The sequence below is a fragment of the Apiospora hydei genome, assembly GCF_038363865.1.
Source record: "Apiospora hydei strain CBS 114990 chromosome Unknown utg000007l_segment0_segment0, whole genome shotgun sequence".
NCBI lineage: Eukaryota > Fungi > Ascomycota > Sordariomycetes > Amphisphaeriales > Apiosporaceae > Apiospora > Apiospora hydei.
The window spans coordinates 642930-660202 of NW_027117366.1; the positions used below are offsets into that span (position 1 = coordinate 642930).

Genomic DNA, 17273 nt, shown 5'->3' on the forward strand with positions numbered 1-17273 from the left:
CCCCAATCGGGATGCATCTCAGCGAAACTTGGTAACGACCGCCCTATATATACAAGACCCGGGCATATGCCACAGGTCGACGAGACCCCGCCTGGCTCTCCTCTACTATGCCTTATCTCTCAAGGTCCTGTCTGCATCGTTGAATATGAGGGCATATTCATTATGGAGTGTACCAGCGATAGCCTGGCTCGGCGGTATGTGTAGAGTTCCAACCTATCTCATTTCTTCCCAAGAAACCCGGCGCATTACTGACTCACCTCGTAGCAATACCGACTGCCTCGCGCCTCATCGGGATCCCCACCGTGCCATTCCAAGCGGCCGATGAGGCCCATCTCGCTTTGAGCAGCCTGAAGTCTATCATTGTAGACACCCAGTTTGCCGATGTCCGTGACGAGACAGGCGAGACATTGATACCGCCAACACTGCACGACTTCTCCGAGGCTTTCGCAACAGATCTGAAAGACGCTCTTGGGTTGGAGCTTGAGGTCTCCAGCGCATCTGAAGCCGACCAAGGCACGATCCTCCTGACGTTGGGGAACTCCAGCGACTACCTTGATGCTGCAGGCGCACCAACCTCGGAGGGTTACACGCTGTCTGTCTCAGCCGACGGCGTGACCGTCCGAGGCGCAAGTCCGCTGGGGGTGTGGTGGGGAACGAGGACGGTACTCCAACAAGCCATTTTGAATGAAGGCTCGCTGCCCCATGGAGAGGCTCATGATGCGCCCGGCTGGGCGACGCGCGGGATGATGCTCGATGCTGGCAGACACTACTACCCTCCGGAGTTCATCACGGAGATGTGCGCGTACATGTCGTTCTTCAAGCAGAACACACTCCACCTCCACCTGAGCGACAACTTCAACGTTATAGGTCAGTATTCGAGGGCATTCAGCCTACAGCTGTTCGCTCGGTTTCGGCTGTGGTCCGACTCCGAGGCGCTTGAGGGCTTGAATAAGTACAAGAACGAGTCATACACTAGGGAGCAGTTCGAGCAGATCCAGTCTGCCTGCGCGGCTCGTGGCGTCACGGTCCTGCCCGAGATCGAGGCCCCTGGCCACGCCCTGGCCATTGTGCAGTGGAAGCCCCAGCTTGGTTTGGCTAATGACCTGAGTCTGCTGAACATATCGCACCCGGAAACCTCACCCACCATGAAGACCATCTGGGCCGAGTTCCTGCCCTGGTTCCACAGCAAGACGGTCCACATCGGCGCGGACGAGTACACCGCCGGCGCCACCGAGTACAACCGCTTCGTGAACGAGATGTCGGTCTTCATCGCGGCCGAGTCGGGCAAGGCGATGCGGATCTGGGGCACCTTCCCGCCCCGGCCCGAGTACGGGGACGGCAACGTGCACGAGAACGTCTCGATCCAGCACTGGGCCTTCTTCGAGGACAACCCGCTCTACGACTACCTCCTGAAGAACTACTCGGTGCTCAACTCGGACGACTCGTACTACGTCGTCAGCAAGTGGTCGGGGAGCTACCCGCAGGCCGTGGACATCCGCAGGACCTTCCGCGGCGACCCGGCCACGGGCGGGCTGTGGTATCCCCACATCTTCGACCAGAAGAACGCGACGAACAACCCGGCCTCGTCCAACTCGAGAGTCATGGGCTCGGTGGCGCCGCTCTGGAATGATTACGGCCAGAACGCGAGCGTGGTTTCGGAGGCGTACTATGCCTGGAGAGAGGGCATCCCGGCGCTTGGGGACAAGCAATGGGGAGGTGACCTATCTGAATCCGAGTTTACTTCCGTCTTGGACGCGCTGCATCCCAAGATCCCGGGGCAGAACCTGGAGCGCAGCGTACCTTCCGAGTCGTCAAAGATAGTCGAATACGACTTCAGTTCTGCTTTGCCGAGGAAGACGGCTGCAGGCCAGACGCAATTGGAAGACTCGTCTGGTAACGGCTACCACGCGTCCACGGACTGCCCCTTTTCCACTGATGGCGGGGCAGGCCTGACCATCAGCAGCGACTGCACTGTCACCACGCCTCTGAGCTCAAAGGGGCGCGGCTACACCCTTTCGCTAGAACTCAGGATCGACGAGCTCGCGGACCCGACCAATGCGACGCTGCTGTCCGGCGGCGACTCGGTGCTCATGCTGACGCCCAGCATCACCCTGTTCGCGTCGGGGACGTACTATCGGCTCAACTCGACCATTCCCCTGGGCGGCTGGGTGAACCTGAGCATTGTTGGCAAAGGCGGTCAGACGTTCGCCAGTGTCAAGGCCTTGGATAAGCCACGGGGTGGTGCCGACCTGAGACTCAGGGCAGACGGCGCGAGGGAGGAGTTCTTGGCCGTACTGGGAGTGCTCACGCAGTTCCATGTATGGGCGCCTGTAGCTATCGAAGCACCGTTGGCTCAGATTGGCGGCGAGAATTCGGGCTGGAGTGGTCAGCTTCGGAGCATGAGTCTTACCTCTGAAGCTATCTAGGTTCCTCGGCGCATGATCCACTTCAACGCCAGGCCGGGATACAGTTGTTCACGAGCACATGACGACATTTCGAAATCGGGCCTGACCCATGTCCACCCAAAGAAAGCCGGCATATTGGTAAATCGAAGGTAAGCATCTGTGCCAATTTATACTGCATGCCATTATCAATAAAGTACATACATAAGCATCTTAAAAGGATCGTTATCGAAGTGAACACCCCTGTCATTTTCATCCATCTGCTTATCCATATACCCTTGCCACTGGAGATTAATCTGTCAATGTCCCGCTACCGCCTCAGTGTGCAGATGCTCAGCAGTACGGCGGCTTGCAAGGCAGGCCGTAGCTGTAGGTAGTATACACGCCGATGGGACATTCGTCGCTGTTCTGGAAGAACTCAAAATACGTGTCAGACGTAGAGGTCTCTGCGAGTCAAGATTAGCTTCCAGGCACATCAAACGTTGCCCCCGAACCACCTTGCCTTCCATTATATCTCCGTCTCAGGAATAGCATAGCATATCATAATCCAACACAGCCAAAGTGAATACATGTACAGGAAACCAACGAGCAGGAATATCGGAAGGGAGAGATCACTTACTGCCAGATACACACTTGCCCGCACTAAACGTGCAAGGCCCGACATCGATCGTATAAGCATACCCCGGCTCCATATGCAGCGGCGCAAACGGCGGGAACATGGTCGAGGGCGGCTGCTTATTAAAGGTGGTGGCGGCGTCCGGGCAGTAGCCCGGGTCGTAGCCGGTGAAGACGAAGGTGCCGGGCCCGCTATAGACATAGCGCGACGTCTGGAGCTGCTCCTGCCGGGGGAACAGGAAGACGAGGCTGCAGTTGGCGTCGGCGCGGCCCGCGGGGATGTCGAAGGCGAAGAGCGACGATACGTCGCCGGGCGTGAACTGGCCGTGCAGCGAGGGGCCGAAGGCCCGGTCCGGCTGCGACGCGGAGATCTGCGTGATGTAGTGCGGGAACTCGTACTCCCCGGGCGTCAGGTACGCGGGGCAGCCGGCGCCGGCGCCAGCGCCCGAGTCCCGGGGGTGAGGCGCCCATTCGTGATCTTGGAGGGGCGGCGGCGGACTTGCTGGGTTGGGTAGGGGAGGACGGTGTAGGTCGCCGACGTGAGGGACGGGAGGATGGAGAAGGAGAGGACGGAGGAGTACAGGAGGAATAGTAGGCGTATCATCCTGAGGATCATGTGTTCAGGCAAGGTGTGTAAGAATTTAAGAAGTAGACAACATCAACTGTATAATGAACATGGGAGAAGAGTATACCTGGGTCAAGGACGGGATCTCATTGATTCATATACCCAAGCGTAGCTCGTCGTTCTTGCTTCTGAACCCTAAGCAGTTTTCCCCCTCCCCCTCGTTGGTCCGGGAAGGACTACTTATACACTGCAGCAGCCGTGAAGCATGGGCCGTGATGGCTGGATGAACTACCACATCCCCATCCCTTGAGTATGCAGCCTCTTGTCGTCCGGTTCCGACGCGCAGCATGCGCGTGTCACAACAAACGATACGAGCTCGGCCATGATTGGGCCACGGAGACGTACATAACAAGGAAATACCGGGCTACCGGGGAGACGCAAGGAAGCCGCGAACGCCATCAGCCGCTACTTGATGAATGATCACTTTCCACTATGGTCAGCATGCATATGAGGCGCTGAACGGCGCATCTGCCTTCCCCCGTTCCCCCGCAAATTCTACCCTCCCCCGGTCAACGGTTGAGACTTGTCAATCTCCTGACGGACGCCTCTGCCTGTTCGCGCTCTGGGCATCTGGGGAAAGAAGCACAGCATGTCTCAAGAGCTGATCAGCTATCCGTTGCTGTGTGGCGTTGGGTGGCGCCCCCAGCTGGCAAGCTGGGTGCGTCGCACAATAGAGTGCGGGAGCTGGCATCATGTGGAAAAAACCAGCTTTTGGGTCGACATGTTGCGGGGGAGCCTATGTTCTCCTGCTCCATCATTTCCATCTACCTATTCTAGAGCCAGTGGATGACTGAGGCTGGCTCAGGAACAAACCAGGTCGCTACTCCCATAGTGATGACCCATAGGGTTTTCAGATGGAAACCTGATAGCGATGGAGGAGAATGACAACAATTAAAGATCCCGCTGCTATGTATCAGAAGTTTCTCCCAGTAAAGGCTTTCCGTGATGGTCGGTACAATGCAGATTGACGAGTGTGGCTCTAATAAGTCAGCACTTGCACGCACTATAACGGTGTTGTCTAAGAGCCACACATAAAGTGACGTCTACCCCTGAGGATGAAACTGGGTATAATGGAAGCGATTCCTCGGTCTAACCTGTTACCAATACGAAGTAGCACGTATCCTTTATTAGTCGTGTCTACATTCGATCCTAACTGGGTCTACGTTTTGTTTGTTGGTGTTAACCGCCTGATAAGGCATAAATGTTTTGGTTCTTCCCAAGGTTTCTGTATAATATACAAGGCTAATGCATTCATCTGTCTCTCCGGCCATGACGGGGTACTGCCTCACCATCTGATCCTGATACCTAGGAAGGGATGCTTCCAAGGTGTTTTCAAAAGGCAATTGAATATAGATAACGCTAATCGATTCACTTATTTTCCACTGCAACGCGATTCATATGTCGCTTCTCTCGTGACGATTGTCCTGTCTCAATCGTTCTCTCTCCAGGCTCTTCTCACGATTATCCTCAGGCGGTGGCGATTATCAGGTTTTCATTATTCTGTGTCTAGGGCCCTCAACAGTATGCCTAAGACGTAAAATAACGTTTAGGGCCCATTTGATTTCCGAGCAAGTCATTATCCCACACATCGTCCTCCACCTTGTCTCTACACAGCTACTACGTTTTCGCCAACACACACTGCTGCAGTTTCGCTATTGACCATTCACGATGGCTGATGTTGAACAGCCCCAAGACCCGACCGATGATGGTAAACATGCTTTGGGAGACTGCATTGCCTGCGGCGACACAATCTGGGGTATAAAGAAAGACGACGACGAGCGCGTGCTGAGCTGCGGACACATATATTACTGGTTATGTTTCGCAAGGAATGTCAAGTCGGCTCTGGGATCGCTGCCGTTCAGACCTGTTCGGTGCTGCGGCCAGGATCCTGGTAAGTCGTCCTCCCCTGTTCTGCTACAGATATAGCAGCGTGTGTTTATGTTTGCTTACTTACTTATTCGCCTGCAGTCCCCCCGTCTATTATCTGGTTTGTTCAACGCAGAGCTGAAGAGGCTGGCTTTAGCCTTTCCGACGACGAAGTCACCAAGTACATCTTCATGAACGACGAGGCTGGATCTGGATCGCGTGTGTACTGTCATCGCCGCGAATGCAACGCCTACATTCCCACTGAGGACCGAACCGACACGGCCGGGTGGTGCTGGATCTGCGAGGCTGACACTTGCCTGACTTGCCGCCAGGCGGCCCACGGCGGTGTTTGTGACGAGGAGCTCCTTGAACGATCAAAGGAAGCCGACGAGGCCCTGCTTCGACTGGCGGAAGAAAAGGGATGGACTCAGTGTCCGGCTTGTAACGCCATGACCGAGAGAATCGATGGCTGCAATTGTAAGTCACCTTCATAACCGATCCATTGCGGTGACAGTTTGGCTAACGTGGTCTGTCTTTGTACCAGACATGAGGTAGGTTATTTATTTAAACACTAGACTTTATGGGCTTCTCGATACTAACTCAGGACCAAGATGCCTTTGTGGCCAGTTCTTTTGCTACAAGTGCGGTATTCCCGAGGAAGATGAGGGCGACCACTTCCATGAGAGTGACGGCGAATATCAAGAGTACGACGAGTAAAGAATGACAGTATTGGCGGCGGCAACAATGGTTTTGCTTAACATGCAAGCTGCGGGTGCCTCCATCACATTGCCAAGTATGAAAGGGGTGATGGAGTTTGCAGGTATTGAGTTGAATGAATTGAGTTTGGCAAACGCTTACAGAGGGTCTCCCAATGCACCATTATGTTAGTGCCTTAGGTAGGTTACAGCTGCCAGATCCCTGCCATCAGCCCTATCATCCCCTGTGGGGTTCGTGTCCGTTAGCTGTGAACTCGACCCAGCATGCTAATAATAATTCGTGACCGAACAACCCCTCTAAAATGATGTAAACAACGTAGGCAGCTGCATAATCTGTTTCCTTTTATTCTTTTTCTTGTTTTCCCTTTCTAGATATTCTAATATTTAATACCGTTATGTTATTGTTTCTTCGAATTCGAAATTGATTTCTTTGACATAAAGATCTAACCAGTCAAAGAAGCTAGGGCGAAGGGTCCAGGGTGTGTACATTCCATCTTGAAGAAAACACGCCCGCCCGCCTGCTAGGCATCAAGCTCGAGTGAAGTGGTAACAATTTCCCAGAACTTGGCAGACGTAAACTGTCAGCAAGCAACATGCGATACTGCATTGGAACAGTTAAACCTCGTGTGACATGTTGTAGTGGCAGTGAGATTATGAACGCCAAGCATGCACGTCAGCTTCGGAGCATCTCACCTCGCCTCCCCATTTAAACGAGGGTCAGCCGGAGAGACTTTGTTCAGCCCTTTATATCACAAAGGGCATCAAGGCCCTGCTTCTTCTCTACACATTTATATGCTCAGACTGAACAGTTCAGTGTTTTGACTACCCGATTACGCAGTACGATATTATGATGTTCATATTAGATGTCGAGATTGCCGATCTTAGTGTCGTGTAGTAAGCCGAACAGTAAGTTAAGTTCGTGTCTTTGGAGTTCAGATGATTGACGTTGATCAATCAGATGCATTGAAGGGGGCTAATGTCCTCCACAGCCTCTCAGCCCCCGCGAAACAGCTGCGGTCAGTGGCACTTGGCGTGTTTAGTTCAGCTCAGCCCTTGCGGCACGGTTAGTTCGCGGCACAGGTACTTGTAGCTTGCGGCACAGTCAGTCCCAATTGCTGTTGTTTGGTGCCAGCACCTCAGGTACACGTACCCGTATTATTACGAACCCTTGTGGAAGCGAGAGCGATCAGGAGGCTGTACATAACAGAATCAGAACCGGTGTGCTTGGCGAAGGATTCATTCCAGAGGATTGCTGCCTAGGTACGGAGCCATATCTTCTCCTGGGACCCGTCACCCGTTCACCGGTCCATCTTCCCATTCTTCATCTTTTCTTTTGATGACTGCTGCTGCGCCGCTGCACATATTTCGATGAATTCGGGATTCCAATCAGCAAACACCCAACAGCAACACCCAAACCAACCTCACAATCCGACAAAATGGCGACGACAACTGAGAAGACGCAGCAACCGATGGAGTTGCCTACGCCGGACCCGTCGCAACACATCGTCTCGCCCGAGCCAGCTCATGCCCATCCGACCAGCGGCCCCGCCCCGTACGAAACACAACAAACGAAGGGACAACAGCAGTCCCAGCCCCAGATCCAGCCCGATGGCTCTGCCATGCCTACCACCTACGCGACGCCGCTGAGCGGCTTGGGCACCATGCCCGCCATCATCGACTGCCCGTTCTGCCACCAGCGCACCAAGACACGGATTGAGGAGCACAGCTCCAGCATGACAATGTAGGCTCTCGCTCCCCTCCCTAAGAAACGCAGCGACATGGGGAATTGGAAGAGGAACGAACCATGGCTAACATTCTCGCGTCTCGCAGCTTAACGGGTATTGGCATTGGTTGTCTTTGCATCTGCCTGGCTTGTCTTCCTTGTATGTCACGTTGCGCGCCCAACCCACAACGCCCAACTATCACTACAAGAGGCTAACATGATGCGTCTCAAATAAAGGTATGCTCGGATGGTTCCAAGACATCGATCACTACTGCATGAACTGCAACCAGCGCGTTGCTTTCGTTGCCGACGGGCGTCCTGCGCAAGTCATTGCCCCTGCGAACAACGTCCCTCAGCAATACCACATGGGCAACCAGCCCCAATACGGCCAACAACCACAACAGCAACAGGGGCAATACCAGCCGCCAGCACAGCAACAGCAACAGCAACAGCAACAGCAACAGCAACAGCAACCGCAACCGCACCCACCGCAAGAACAAAGTCACGCCAAAGCACCACCGCAATATGAGCAGTAAATGTTGAAAGTTCCGGTTGGGGTGGGTAGGCGTGGGTTATGAATGCATCGAAGTGGGTTCGATTGAACGATTGATGGTATCACATGCCACGCAGGGAGTACTGCTAGCTTTGTCTTTTTCTTTTCACTGTCGCCTATACCCTAAAATTGTCTGCGCACATGATTTGCGACAATTGATTTTCATCTTTCTATGAAGAGACCTGAATGAATATTATGCGTACCATACATATTCCTATCCGTTGTCGGATTTGTGACTGTTGCCAATGAGTGAGCAAAATCATGATCTGCAAGTTTGCTGAAGTACTACCACGTAGACAGGGGATGCTAGGGTTGGGAGCAGAGGGCCGACCAACTGACAGTGCGACGACTTGAGGAATTCGGGCTGTGTATCCGCCCATGATCTGGTAGGTTCCGAGCACTAGCCGCCCTACGAATTCCGCTACTGCACATCCATCCCAGAATGTTAGTGGTGGGTTTTCTTCCTTAACCCTCAATCGAACAACGGATAATGCCCGAATGGTGACATGGACGGCTGCAAGATGAACCAATATCAATCTGCTTGATTTATATTACCCCTCAATTGGTTATGCAGCTTTGTTAGGCAAGCACGTCAACGATATGGACATGATCGCGGGGTGCCACCTCAGGTGTCGGAATACGAGAGTGGACGCCTGCCTGAGCAGCCCGGTTGAGAGGCAGTCGTTGCGTTGCCTACATCTTATCTATTTACTCAAGCACGCTTTGTAATTGTCACAGATACAGAGGTCTTTCGCGCTCATATTCTTTCATCCTTCGCACGTGGTGATCAGTGTTGGTCCTCTTTATCACGGCAAATACGACGCAGACTAAGGTTAGGACCTGCACTGACAATCTTCATCAGACATGGCGTCCGACCTGCCAGTGGGTCTCCGCCAGTCCGTCGCCAACACCAAATGCGAATACCGTCAACTTGGTAAAAGCGGACTCCGAGTTTCGGTCCCCATCTTTGGGTGCATGAGCATTGGCGACAAGAGAACGCAATCATGGGCCATTGAGGAGGACGAGGTAAGCATATCGAGGACGGGTGGACTGTACAGGAAGTAGTAACCAGCTCGCCGCTTTGCTCTGCTCTGCTGCTTCAAGGACTCCGCACAGCCAGTGAACCATGGCCCGGCAGTCATCCGGCTCTTCCAGGCTACCACCAGTCCGCTGTGTAGGCTTACTCCACTAGTGTTATGGATACCTCACGATTATATTTGATGCTTATAATACTTGCGATGGAGTTATGATGACTAACATCAATGACAGGCGCTACCACTGCTCAAGGCCGCGTACGACCGTGGCATCAACACGTGGGACACGGCCAATGTCTACTCGCAGGGCGTGAGCGAGCTCATCGTCGGCAAAGCCATCAAGAAGTATGCCATCCCGCGCGAGAAGGTCGTCATCATGACCAAGTGCTTCTGGGGTGTCGGCGAGGAGCCCGAAGCGCGCCACTTCCTGAACCGCGAGGCGTTCGAACAGTCCAAGGACTACGTCAACCAGTATCACCTCTCGCGGACCGCCATCTTCAACCAGGTCAACGCCTCGCTCAGACGCCTGGACACGGACTACATCGACCTGCTCCAGATCCACCGCTTTGATTACAACACCCCGCTCGAGGAGACGATGAAGGCGCTGCATGACTTGGTAGAATCCGGCAAGGTCCGTTACATTGGCGCAAGCTCCATGTACGCGGTCAACTTTGCCCGGCTGCAGTTCACTGCTGAGAAAAATGGCTGTAAGTTACCTACTATCACCAAGTTCTGGCTCTTATTACCATTCTTGAGGGTCGTGACGGAGGAGGTTGTCCGGCTCCACTGCCCTCCCTCCTCCTTTAAACGGCCCCAAGGGCCAGTAGCGCTCGGCAACGGACCGATCTTCATTGCGGCACAGCAACAGTGAATCACGGGCCATTGCGATTGCCGCGAGTACTTGCTAATGCTTTGGTGTGTGGATTCCGTTTAGGGACGAAGTTTGTTTCGATGCAGAATCACTACAACCTTCTCTACCGAGAGGAGGAGCGAGAAATGAACCGGTTCTGCAACGATACCGGCGTGGGCCTCATCCCCTGGGCACCTCTTTGCAGGGGCCATCTTGCCCGGCCGCCTGGCGGATTTGGGAGCACGGATCGTAGTAAGATCGAGAAGGATGCGTCGCCGGGTTCTCATGGCACGGTTGAGCCCGACCTGACCATCATTGGCCGAGTGCAGGAGATAGCCAAGAAGCGGGATTGGACCATGAGCATCGTCGCCCTTGCCTGGATCAACAAACGGGTGTCGAGTCCCATCTGCGGCTTCTCGAACGTGGCCAGGATGGAAGAGGCGCTGGCGGCCCGAGGCAAGACTCTGAGCGACGATGAGGAGGGATACCTCGAGGAGCTCTATCAGCCCAAGGCGATCTCTGGACACACCTGACCTAGTACTGCTGTACATACATATGTATGATACCCTAGTGCCCGCCCTTGACAAGATCAATGGAACTTGCCTTGTGGATATGGATATGTTAGATGTGGTATTGGTTGTGGGTGGCGATGTGCCAATTGGTGGAGACCGCAGACAGAAACGGACCGCGCCAGGATTTTAGTGTTTTGGCTTCTCATATTCATGGTGGGGGCCTCGGCTCCTGCCTTATGCCTCCAGTACCTTCCTTACCTTGAATGCTACTTGTTGGTTGGGTCGGCCCCTCCTCGATATAGGCACATTTCATTTCAGGCAGCCAGGATGCAATGCCTTTATCTGCAAGATTGATCCCAATAAACCCGTTTGGCTGCTTGTGGTCGAAGGCCACCAGCTGTCTCTACATGCCTCCGTCAGTCACCCACGTTTGCCCGCCATGTCAGCACTGCCACGTTCAGGCCCGTCGGCGTACGAATGGGCTGAATATCGCGAAGTGATCTCGCGCCTGTACTGGGATGAGGATCAGACCCTGAAGCAGGTCATGGACTATATGCGCACCCGCCACAACTTTCTAGCAACGTACGTATGCACGGCATCTGCGCTTGCAGCACTTGGCCAACACCCGAGCAATTGACTGGTTGGGTTGTACGTCGTCTGACATCATATAGGCAGCGCATGTATAAGCTAAGGCTGAAGAGCTGGGGTTTGGTCAAGAACCTCAAAGCCGACGAGGCCGATAGGCTCTTGGACAATGTTTATAGGGGAGCAGCTGTCGCGGCCGTGCCTACAATTCGGGGTCGCGTTGTGGGCTCCAAACATTTCAAAGGGCGTCTGAACCGGGCAGCGAAAGCCGCCAAATCATTCGCCCAGCCGCCACCCTCGCCTACAGATTCAGATCCTGACCCGAGTTCCCCGGGGCTCGTGGTAGCGCGCCGCTCAGCATCTCCAATAGCTGACAAGATCGATGACCCACCCGTCTACGGCGTTCCGGAGACCTGCCTGAAACTGGTTTGGCAGTTCTCTCAGATGCAGTTCTCCAACGGCCAATGGGATCTGTCGGGTAAGGTTTACGACTTCCGGTCCGACAAGGCTTGTATGTGTTGGGTCGACACGAACATGGCTGTGGAAAAGTTGTTGGACGACCGCCACTCGCCTTCAAATTGGCGGTTGCTGCGTGAAAACTTCGACCAACTTGATGTCACCCTTATCAAGCCGGACATCAGCATGGTCTGGGCTACCTACCACTCCGTCTTGAAGCTTTCGCGGATCGGTATAGATCTCGGCAGGGCCTTTCTCCGGTGGATGTCCGGCCTCGCTCAGATCCGCCTTGGCCGCTCGCACCCGCTCACGCTGCTCCTTGACACCCTTCAGAAGATGGAGGTCCATGAAATACGGTCAGCAGCCGATATTATGCTCGTGGCGCAGTTCAATGTGGTCTGCCAAAATCACCGTCTAGGCAATCTCCACCAGGCCGTGAAACGTCTGGACGGAATTCGGCAGATGTTCGAACAACGCGCCTTGATAGACGAAATGCGCGACCACCAAGAAGACACCGACGATGTGGGATGGGCGTCTTGGGCATCCATCTCTCTCTGCAATGTACTCGTGTACGAAGACAGACGTGACGAAGCTCGCGCAGTCCTCACTACTCTCGGCCAATGGCTCGAGACCTTCCCAGTACCGGAGATCGCCACGAAACCGCCCCCTGATCCGAAAGGAACGAGGCTGCGCTTGCTCGCTTGGCTCCAAACGCACATTCGCTCCACACAGTCATCATCCGGAACCAGTCGCTCGTTGGCAGAGGGGGACGACTTGTACAGTCACCGGCTGATGCTTGCTTTGGTAAAATTGGAACAGAATATGAACGAGTCGGGGCCTAACAGTGTTATATACCGCATATTTGAGGATGACATTGAGATGATGCTTAGCAACGACCTGCAGGCCCTGAAGATTTCAGACCGCGACTACGAGGACAATAACCAGATATCCATCATTCAAGGTGAATACATTTCTTTGGTCTATTCTAAAAACAATCTTGGAGAAGAGAAAATATTTCTCAGGGGCATTTTGCGTCGACTCTAGAAGCTGGACTAACGTTTTGTTTTATTATCAGCCTCGAAGTACATTTTACACAGACTGATACTTTGGTCGATGAGCAAGCAACTCCAAAACGCCAGCCGCTATCAGCCCGAATATTACCAACGCCGTATGGCTTGCCTGAACAGGGTTGTCACACAGCTAGCGACTGCAGTTCTCGCCAGGGATCCGTCAACGGGGACATTCCGCTAGCTCTACCGCGTCGCTCGCCGTGTCGCTGTCTGTCTCGTATACAAGTTTTGCCCTCCAACGCCTGAGCGGGATGGTTGCGAGATTGGACAGGCATGTCTGCACAAACTGGAAGATTATAAGGGGTATGTATACCTTTGCAGTGTCCTCTGCCGACATGCCAGCAAACAGAATTGTGGCCAGCGGAATGCCAAGCGCCGGCGATTTGGTGGGAATGCAAAATACCGCGGCGATAGTATCCTCACGATCGAGAAACGTAACAGATGCCGCGATAGTCACCAGCATCCATAGCACGAAGAGCGATAGGCAGATGACTACCACGCCAAGGATCTGGGTCTTTTCGACATCGGCGAACGCATGGCTTGCGAACGCGCTATCGTAACCAGACCATAGCAGCACGAGTAACGAGAGTGACCCGAGCCTGATGGCCTGGTAGTCGTGCATTACCTTCCCCACAACTCTTGGGAAGAAGCTCTGTACGAGCTGTCCGACCGCCTATTGTCGGCATAGGTCAGAATGGTACCATATGGAACGTCGCGATGACGGGAACTCACCAGGGGTAGGATCAGAGTCAGGCCAAACTGGAGAAAAACCCTCCGCAACAGCTCGCCTAATCCACCGTCCGTCTTTGGCAACACCTCGGTGTACCACATGCTGATCGATGTGTACCCGAGAACCAACAAGGATGACAGGAAAGGGCCAACCGCATTACCGATTACGGATTCCGTCAAAGTCAGCGTCGCGTTGCCTTTAGCTTTCCGGGCCATCAGTGTATTAATCGAGAACCTGTATTCATCGGCGGTCAATTGGAGCTCTTCCACACCAACTACTAGAATGGGGACATCTTCACTTACGCAGTCGGCAGACAACCCAGTATTACCAAGCCGTTCAGCAGCAAAGAGTCCAAGAGTGCTCGGTTGCTGGCGATGGCCGCCACGAGCCCGAGCATCGTGAGCGACGTGAAGAAGAAGCCCATGAGCTGGATGAAGACGTGACACCGCCATCGCCGTATGTTGGCTACGAGATCTTCGGTCCGCGTGGTCAGGCCGTTGATGAAGAATATGACGGCTATTGTCACGTACTGTGTGATGCGCGTCTTGACCTTTTGCTGCGCTTCCGGGACCTGCACCTGGGAAGAGAAAATCACGAGCGCGACAAGGACTATCAGAAACCATTGGTCTTTGATTAGTGTCCAACAGCGGGATAACACAGTCGGGCGCCGGCGCTCTACTGCTGTCGCTGTCGCATTTTCCCTCTCGGTATCCATTTTGACTCGTTTCGTGTAAAATGAGATACAGGGCTATTTCGCTATATTGTCTGCTAGTCGTCGGGGTTTCTTGTCCGGGACAGGTATCGATATCTTGGAAATGAACTTTTCTGATTGGATCACGGAGGTTTGACATTTCACGGCCCTTTGTACTTGGGTTATATATTAACATCCTCCCATCCTTGGGTGGATAGGCAAGTTATCTCCTAACTTTTGCTCGCCCAGAGTTGTTCTCCATCCTGTTACAGTCGGATACCAAACCTTCTTCTGTCACTTCCGTCATCGTCTCTCCGAAGAAGCTGGTGTCGCCAACCAAGCCAAGCCTTGCTATCCAGGACTGTCCGACGTAGATGGTATCTTGTGTTCCTCCGTCTGTTACCTGCGTCGCTTGGGATACGCGAAAGGCATGCATCGCGTCGACCTAAGCGACCGTTTTCGTCCTCTGGTGCGACGCGACCTGTGCAATGCTGGCACACGACATGAGTATAAGAGGAATGAAACAGAGGTCGCTGGCGCCTACGCATTACAGATAAACTCGCGAGATGGTTTCCCAAACGAATCGCGCCAGCTGGCACGCTGCCTGGTCGCCTTGGGGGCCTCGTCTTGCGCCTTCACCCACCTGGCTTTGTGTGTGCTACGTGTCTGAGTCGAGGTTGGTGTTGCGTGCTGGGGGAAGGGCTCAGGGTCCTCGAGCCTCAGCCAAGCTCGAAGACTGGGATGCTGTACCACCCTTCCGCACGACGAGTGAAAGCCATATGGGTAATCTGAAAACTCTGTTTCCCATTTCAAGCTCAAGACCCTTGGTTCCAAGAATTACATTACTAAGTTAGTAAGCGAACGGATGGCTCAACCTACATCTTTAGTGTAACTGTGTACGTTAGATTGAGCCACGCAGGCCAGGCTGCTTTTTGGGAATGGAATCTTCGATATTTCGTCGGCTTCTCGGGTCATGCCTTCTTCCCTCTTCTCTCGCCAAAGAAACCATCGCACCAAAAAAGAGGGCGTTACCATTCCGCCACCACCCCACCGTCGTCAACGCCCATTACGTCTATGGCGCCAAGCTCGCGACTCTCGACTTAAACTTCTGCAAGGCACGGAAGGTACAGCAGATCATACTAAAACTGCAGGGAGCTTGTTATATATACTTTGCTCGGATAGGCAGGCACTTACTTCCTGAAGCGATGGCCTGCGGTTCAACGTAGGGCCAAGCCCAAGACGTCACGGTGGCAGAAGCCAGTCGATTACCGATGGCGGGCGTCGCAACACTACAAAACGACACCCAGTACAAGAGTTACCGCATATAGTTTCCGTGGCTGTTGGAAAAGCTTGTAGTTGCGTGTGGTGTCTCTCCACAATGGCCGACATGCTCCGGATCCGACCCAGATACTGGATCACCAAAATACCTAGCCACAGTCTCCCTTCAAGCTGCCTAAGCTCAGATGCGGCTACATGAACGGGAAGCAGGCCATGTCTTGTCGCTTGTGGTCTATATCACGAAAGCAAAAGAAGTGGGCGGTGCTACACGAACAACTCATTGACACTCTCGCCAAGTCAGGCAAAGCTTATAAACCCTCCTGTCTGTCTTTCTGGAAGACGGAACGGAGGATTGGCCAACTTCCCTTTAACAGCAATGATGATGGCGCTTTGGTTGTGAAGCGATTGAAGATATATGGGTCTGCGATTGTGATCCGACGTCAACGTTGTGCGCCGGTGTCATTGTATCCCGGGAGAGCCCCTCCGATCATGCTGGTCGTCGTGCAAAACCTTGGATCTCTACAGAGCTGGAGTCCGACCTATGGCGTCAAAGCCTGTACCTGCCTATATACATACGCAACCGCAAGCCTACGGGACCTGCCATCCCCCCTCGGATCGAGTTCCGACTCGCCCTCCTCGCCAATCCAAATTTAACCGATTTACTTTCCGACATGGGGCTCTCGCCGTCTTCTTACACAGGCAGAAAGTAATACGCAATGGTGCAAGCAATGAGAACAACCCGCTAAGCGGTGCCTACAACCTGTACCTGCAGCGATTGGCGATCGCCGGGGGAGAACTTACGAGTCGCCCCGGAATACAAGCAGACCCTGGATCAGCACCCTACCCGAAACGCAGAACGCCTCCGCATAGACGTACTAGCATATAGCAGAAATATCCTACACTCACGGAAACAAGTACAGATATACACATACAGCACATACATGAGTACACGGAATCAAATGGCAGACGAATTTGACCCCATTTCCTCAATGTCCGAGTTCCAAGTGAAGAGTGCATGTAAAAAGGCTTTAAAAGGGGTAGGGGGAAGGGAGAGAACAGCAAGCTAGTGTCCAGTCACAAGTTCCGCTGACTGTTTCTCGAAACGCAAAGAGCGAGACGATCAGTCTACGAAGCCTTACACGCCCGCTTCTCCAAGTACTTATTCACTCAATAAACTGAACACACCTTGTAAGATAAAGAACATCATCATCATTGGTGTAGACGAACATGCCAATCAGTTTCCGACCAGTAGTAGAGTTCCCTTCTGAAACCCTTCATCTTTCCCCTCCTCATCTCTAACAGCATTGAAAGCAAAGGGTATCCCATTTGAATCATCGCATCGCATCGCAGCTTGCACCTCGTAATATCGTACTACAACAAACAAACATATCCTTCCCGTGCAAAACAGCCTCGACCTCGGTCACTAACCAATACCAATCTCCTTTGAAAACACCTAGAATCAATCTGAGCTACTCGCAAAGCTTTCTTTCCAAGCATCATATAAGCAAGCCCAGTATTGCCAGCGCCTGGCAAGGTCAGGCGATCGAAGGTGGTGTAATCGCCCGTG

General features: G+C 53.4%; 7 protein-coding genes across 7 annotated transcripts; 5 read left to right on the top strand and 2 right to left on the bottom strand.

The window, feature by feature from the left end:
- Positions 1-145: 145 nt before the first annotated feature.
- PG997_009277 (beta-hexosaminidase) lies at positions 146-2426 on the top strand (the record flags this gene model as incomplete). Its single annotated transcript, XM_066813592.1, has 2 exons — positions 146-194; positions 265-2426. 2 exons carry the CDS (start codon positions 146-148, stop codon positions 2424-2426), a joined length of 2211 nt encoding a protein of 736 aa, XP_066665554.1.
- A 309-nt stretch (positions 2427-2735) lies between these two features.
- Positions 2736-4485, bottom strand: PG997_009278 (uncharacterized protein; the record flags this gene model as incomplete). The annotated part of the gene is made up of 3 exons (XM_066813593.1): positions 2736-2848; positions 3022-3495; positions 4452-4485. 3 exons carry the CDS (start codon positions 4483-4485, stop codon positions 2736-2738), a joined length of 621 nt encoding a protein of 206 aa, XP_066665555.1.
- An 825-nt stretch (positions 4486-5310) lies between these two features.
- On the top strand, positions 5311-6225 carry PG997_009279 (uncharacterized protein; the record flags this gene model as incomplete). Its single annotated transcript, XM_066813594.1, has 4 exons — positions 5311-5533; positions 5611-5985; positions 6053-6059; positions 6120-6225. The coding sequence occupies 4 exons, from the start codon at positions 5311-5313 to the stop codon at positions 6223-6225; spliced, it is 711 nt and encodes a 236-aa protein (XP_066665556.1).
- Positions 6226-7660: 1435 nt separating this feature from the next.
- On the top strand, positions 7661-8483 carry PG997_009280 (uncharacterized protein; the record flags this gene model as incomplete). The annotated part of the gene is made up of 3 exons (XM_066813595.1): positions 7661-7965; positions 8055-8107; positions 8185-8483. The coding sequence occupies 3 exons, from the start codon at positions 7661-7663 to the stop codon at positions 8481-8483; spliced, it is 657 nt and encodes a 218-aa protein (XP_066665557.1).
- Positions 8484-9364: 881 nt separating this feature from the next.
- Positions 9365-10917, top strand: PG997_009281 (Aldo-keto reductase dtxS3; the record flags this gene model as incomplete). Its single annotated transcript, XM_066813596.1, has 3 exons — positions 9365-9526; positions 9770-10241; positions 10469-10917. The coding sequence occupies 3 exons, from the start codon at positions 9365-9367 to the stop codon at positions 10915-10917; spliced, it is 1083 nt and encodes a 360-aa protein (XP_066665558.1).
- A 418-nt stretch (positions 10918-11335) lies between these two features.
- PG997_009282 (uncharacterized protein) lies at positions 11336-12981 on the top strand (the record flags this gene model as incomplete). The annotated part of the gene is made up of 2 exons (XM_066813597.1): positions 11336-11478; positions 11568-12981. 2 exons carry the CDS (start codon positions 11336-11338, stop codon positions 12979-12981), a joined length of 1557 nt encoding a protein of 518 aa, XP_066665559.1.
- A 186-nt stretch (positions 12982-13167) lies between these two features.
- Positions 13168-14588, bottom strand: PG997_009283 (uncharacterized protein; the record flags this gene model as incomplete). The annotated part of the gene is made up of 2 exons (XM_066813598.1): positions 13168-13680; positions 13740-14588. 2 exons carry the CDS (start codon positions 14586-14588, stop codon positions 13168-13170), a joined length of 1362 nt encoding a protein of 453 aa, XP_066665560.1.
- Positions 14589-17273: the final 2685 nt, after the last annotated feature.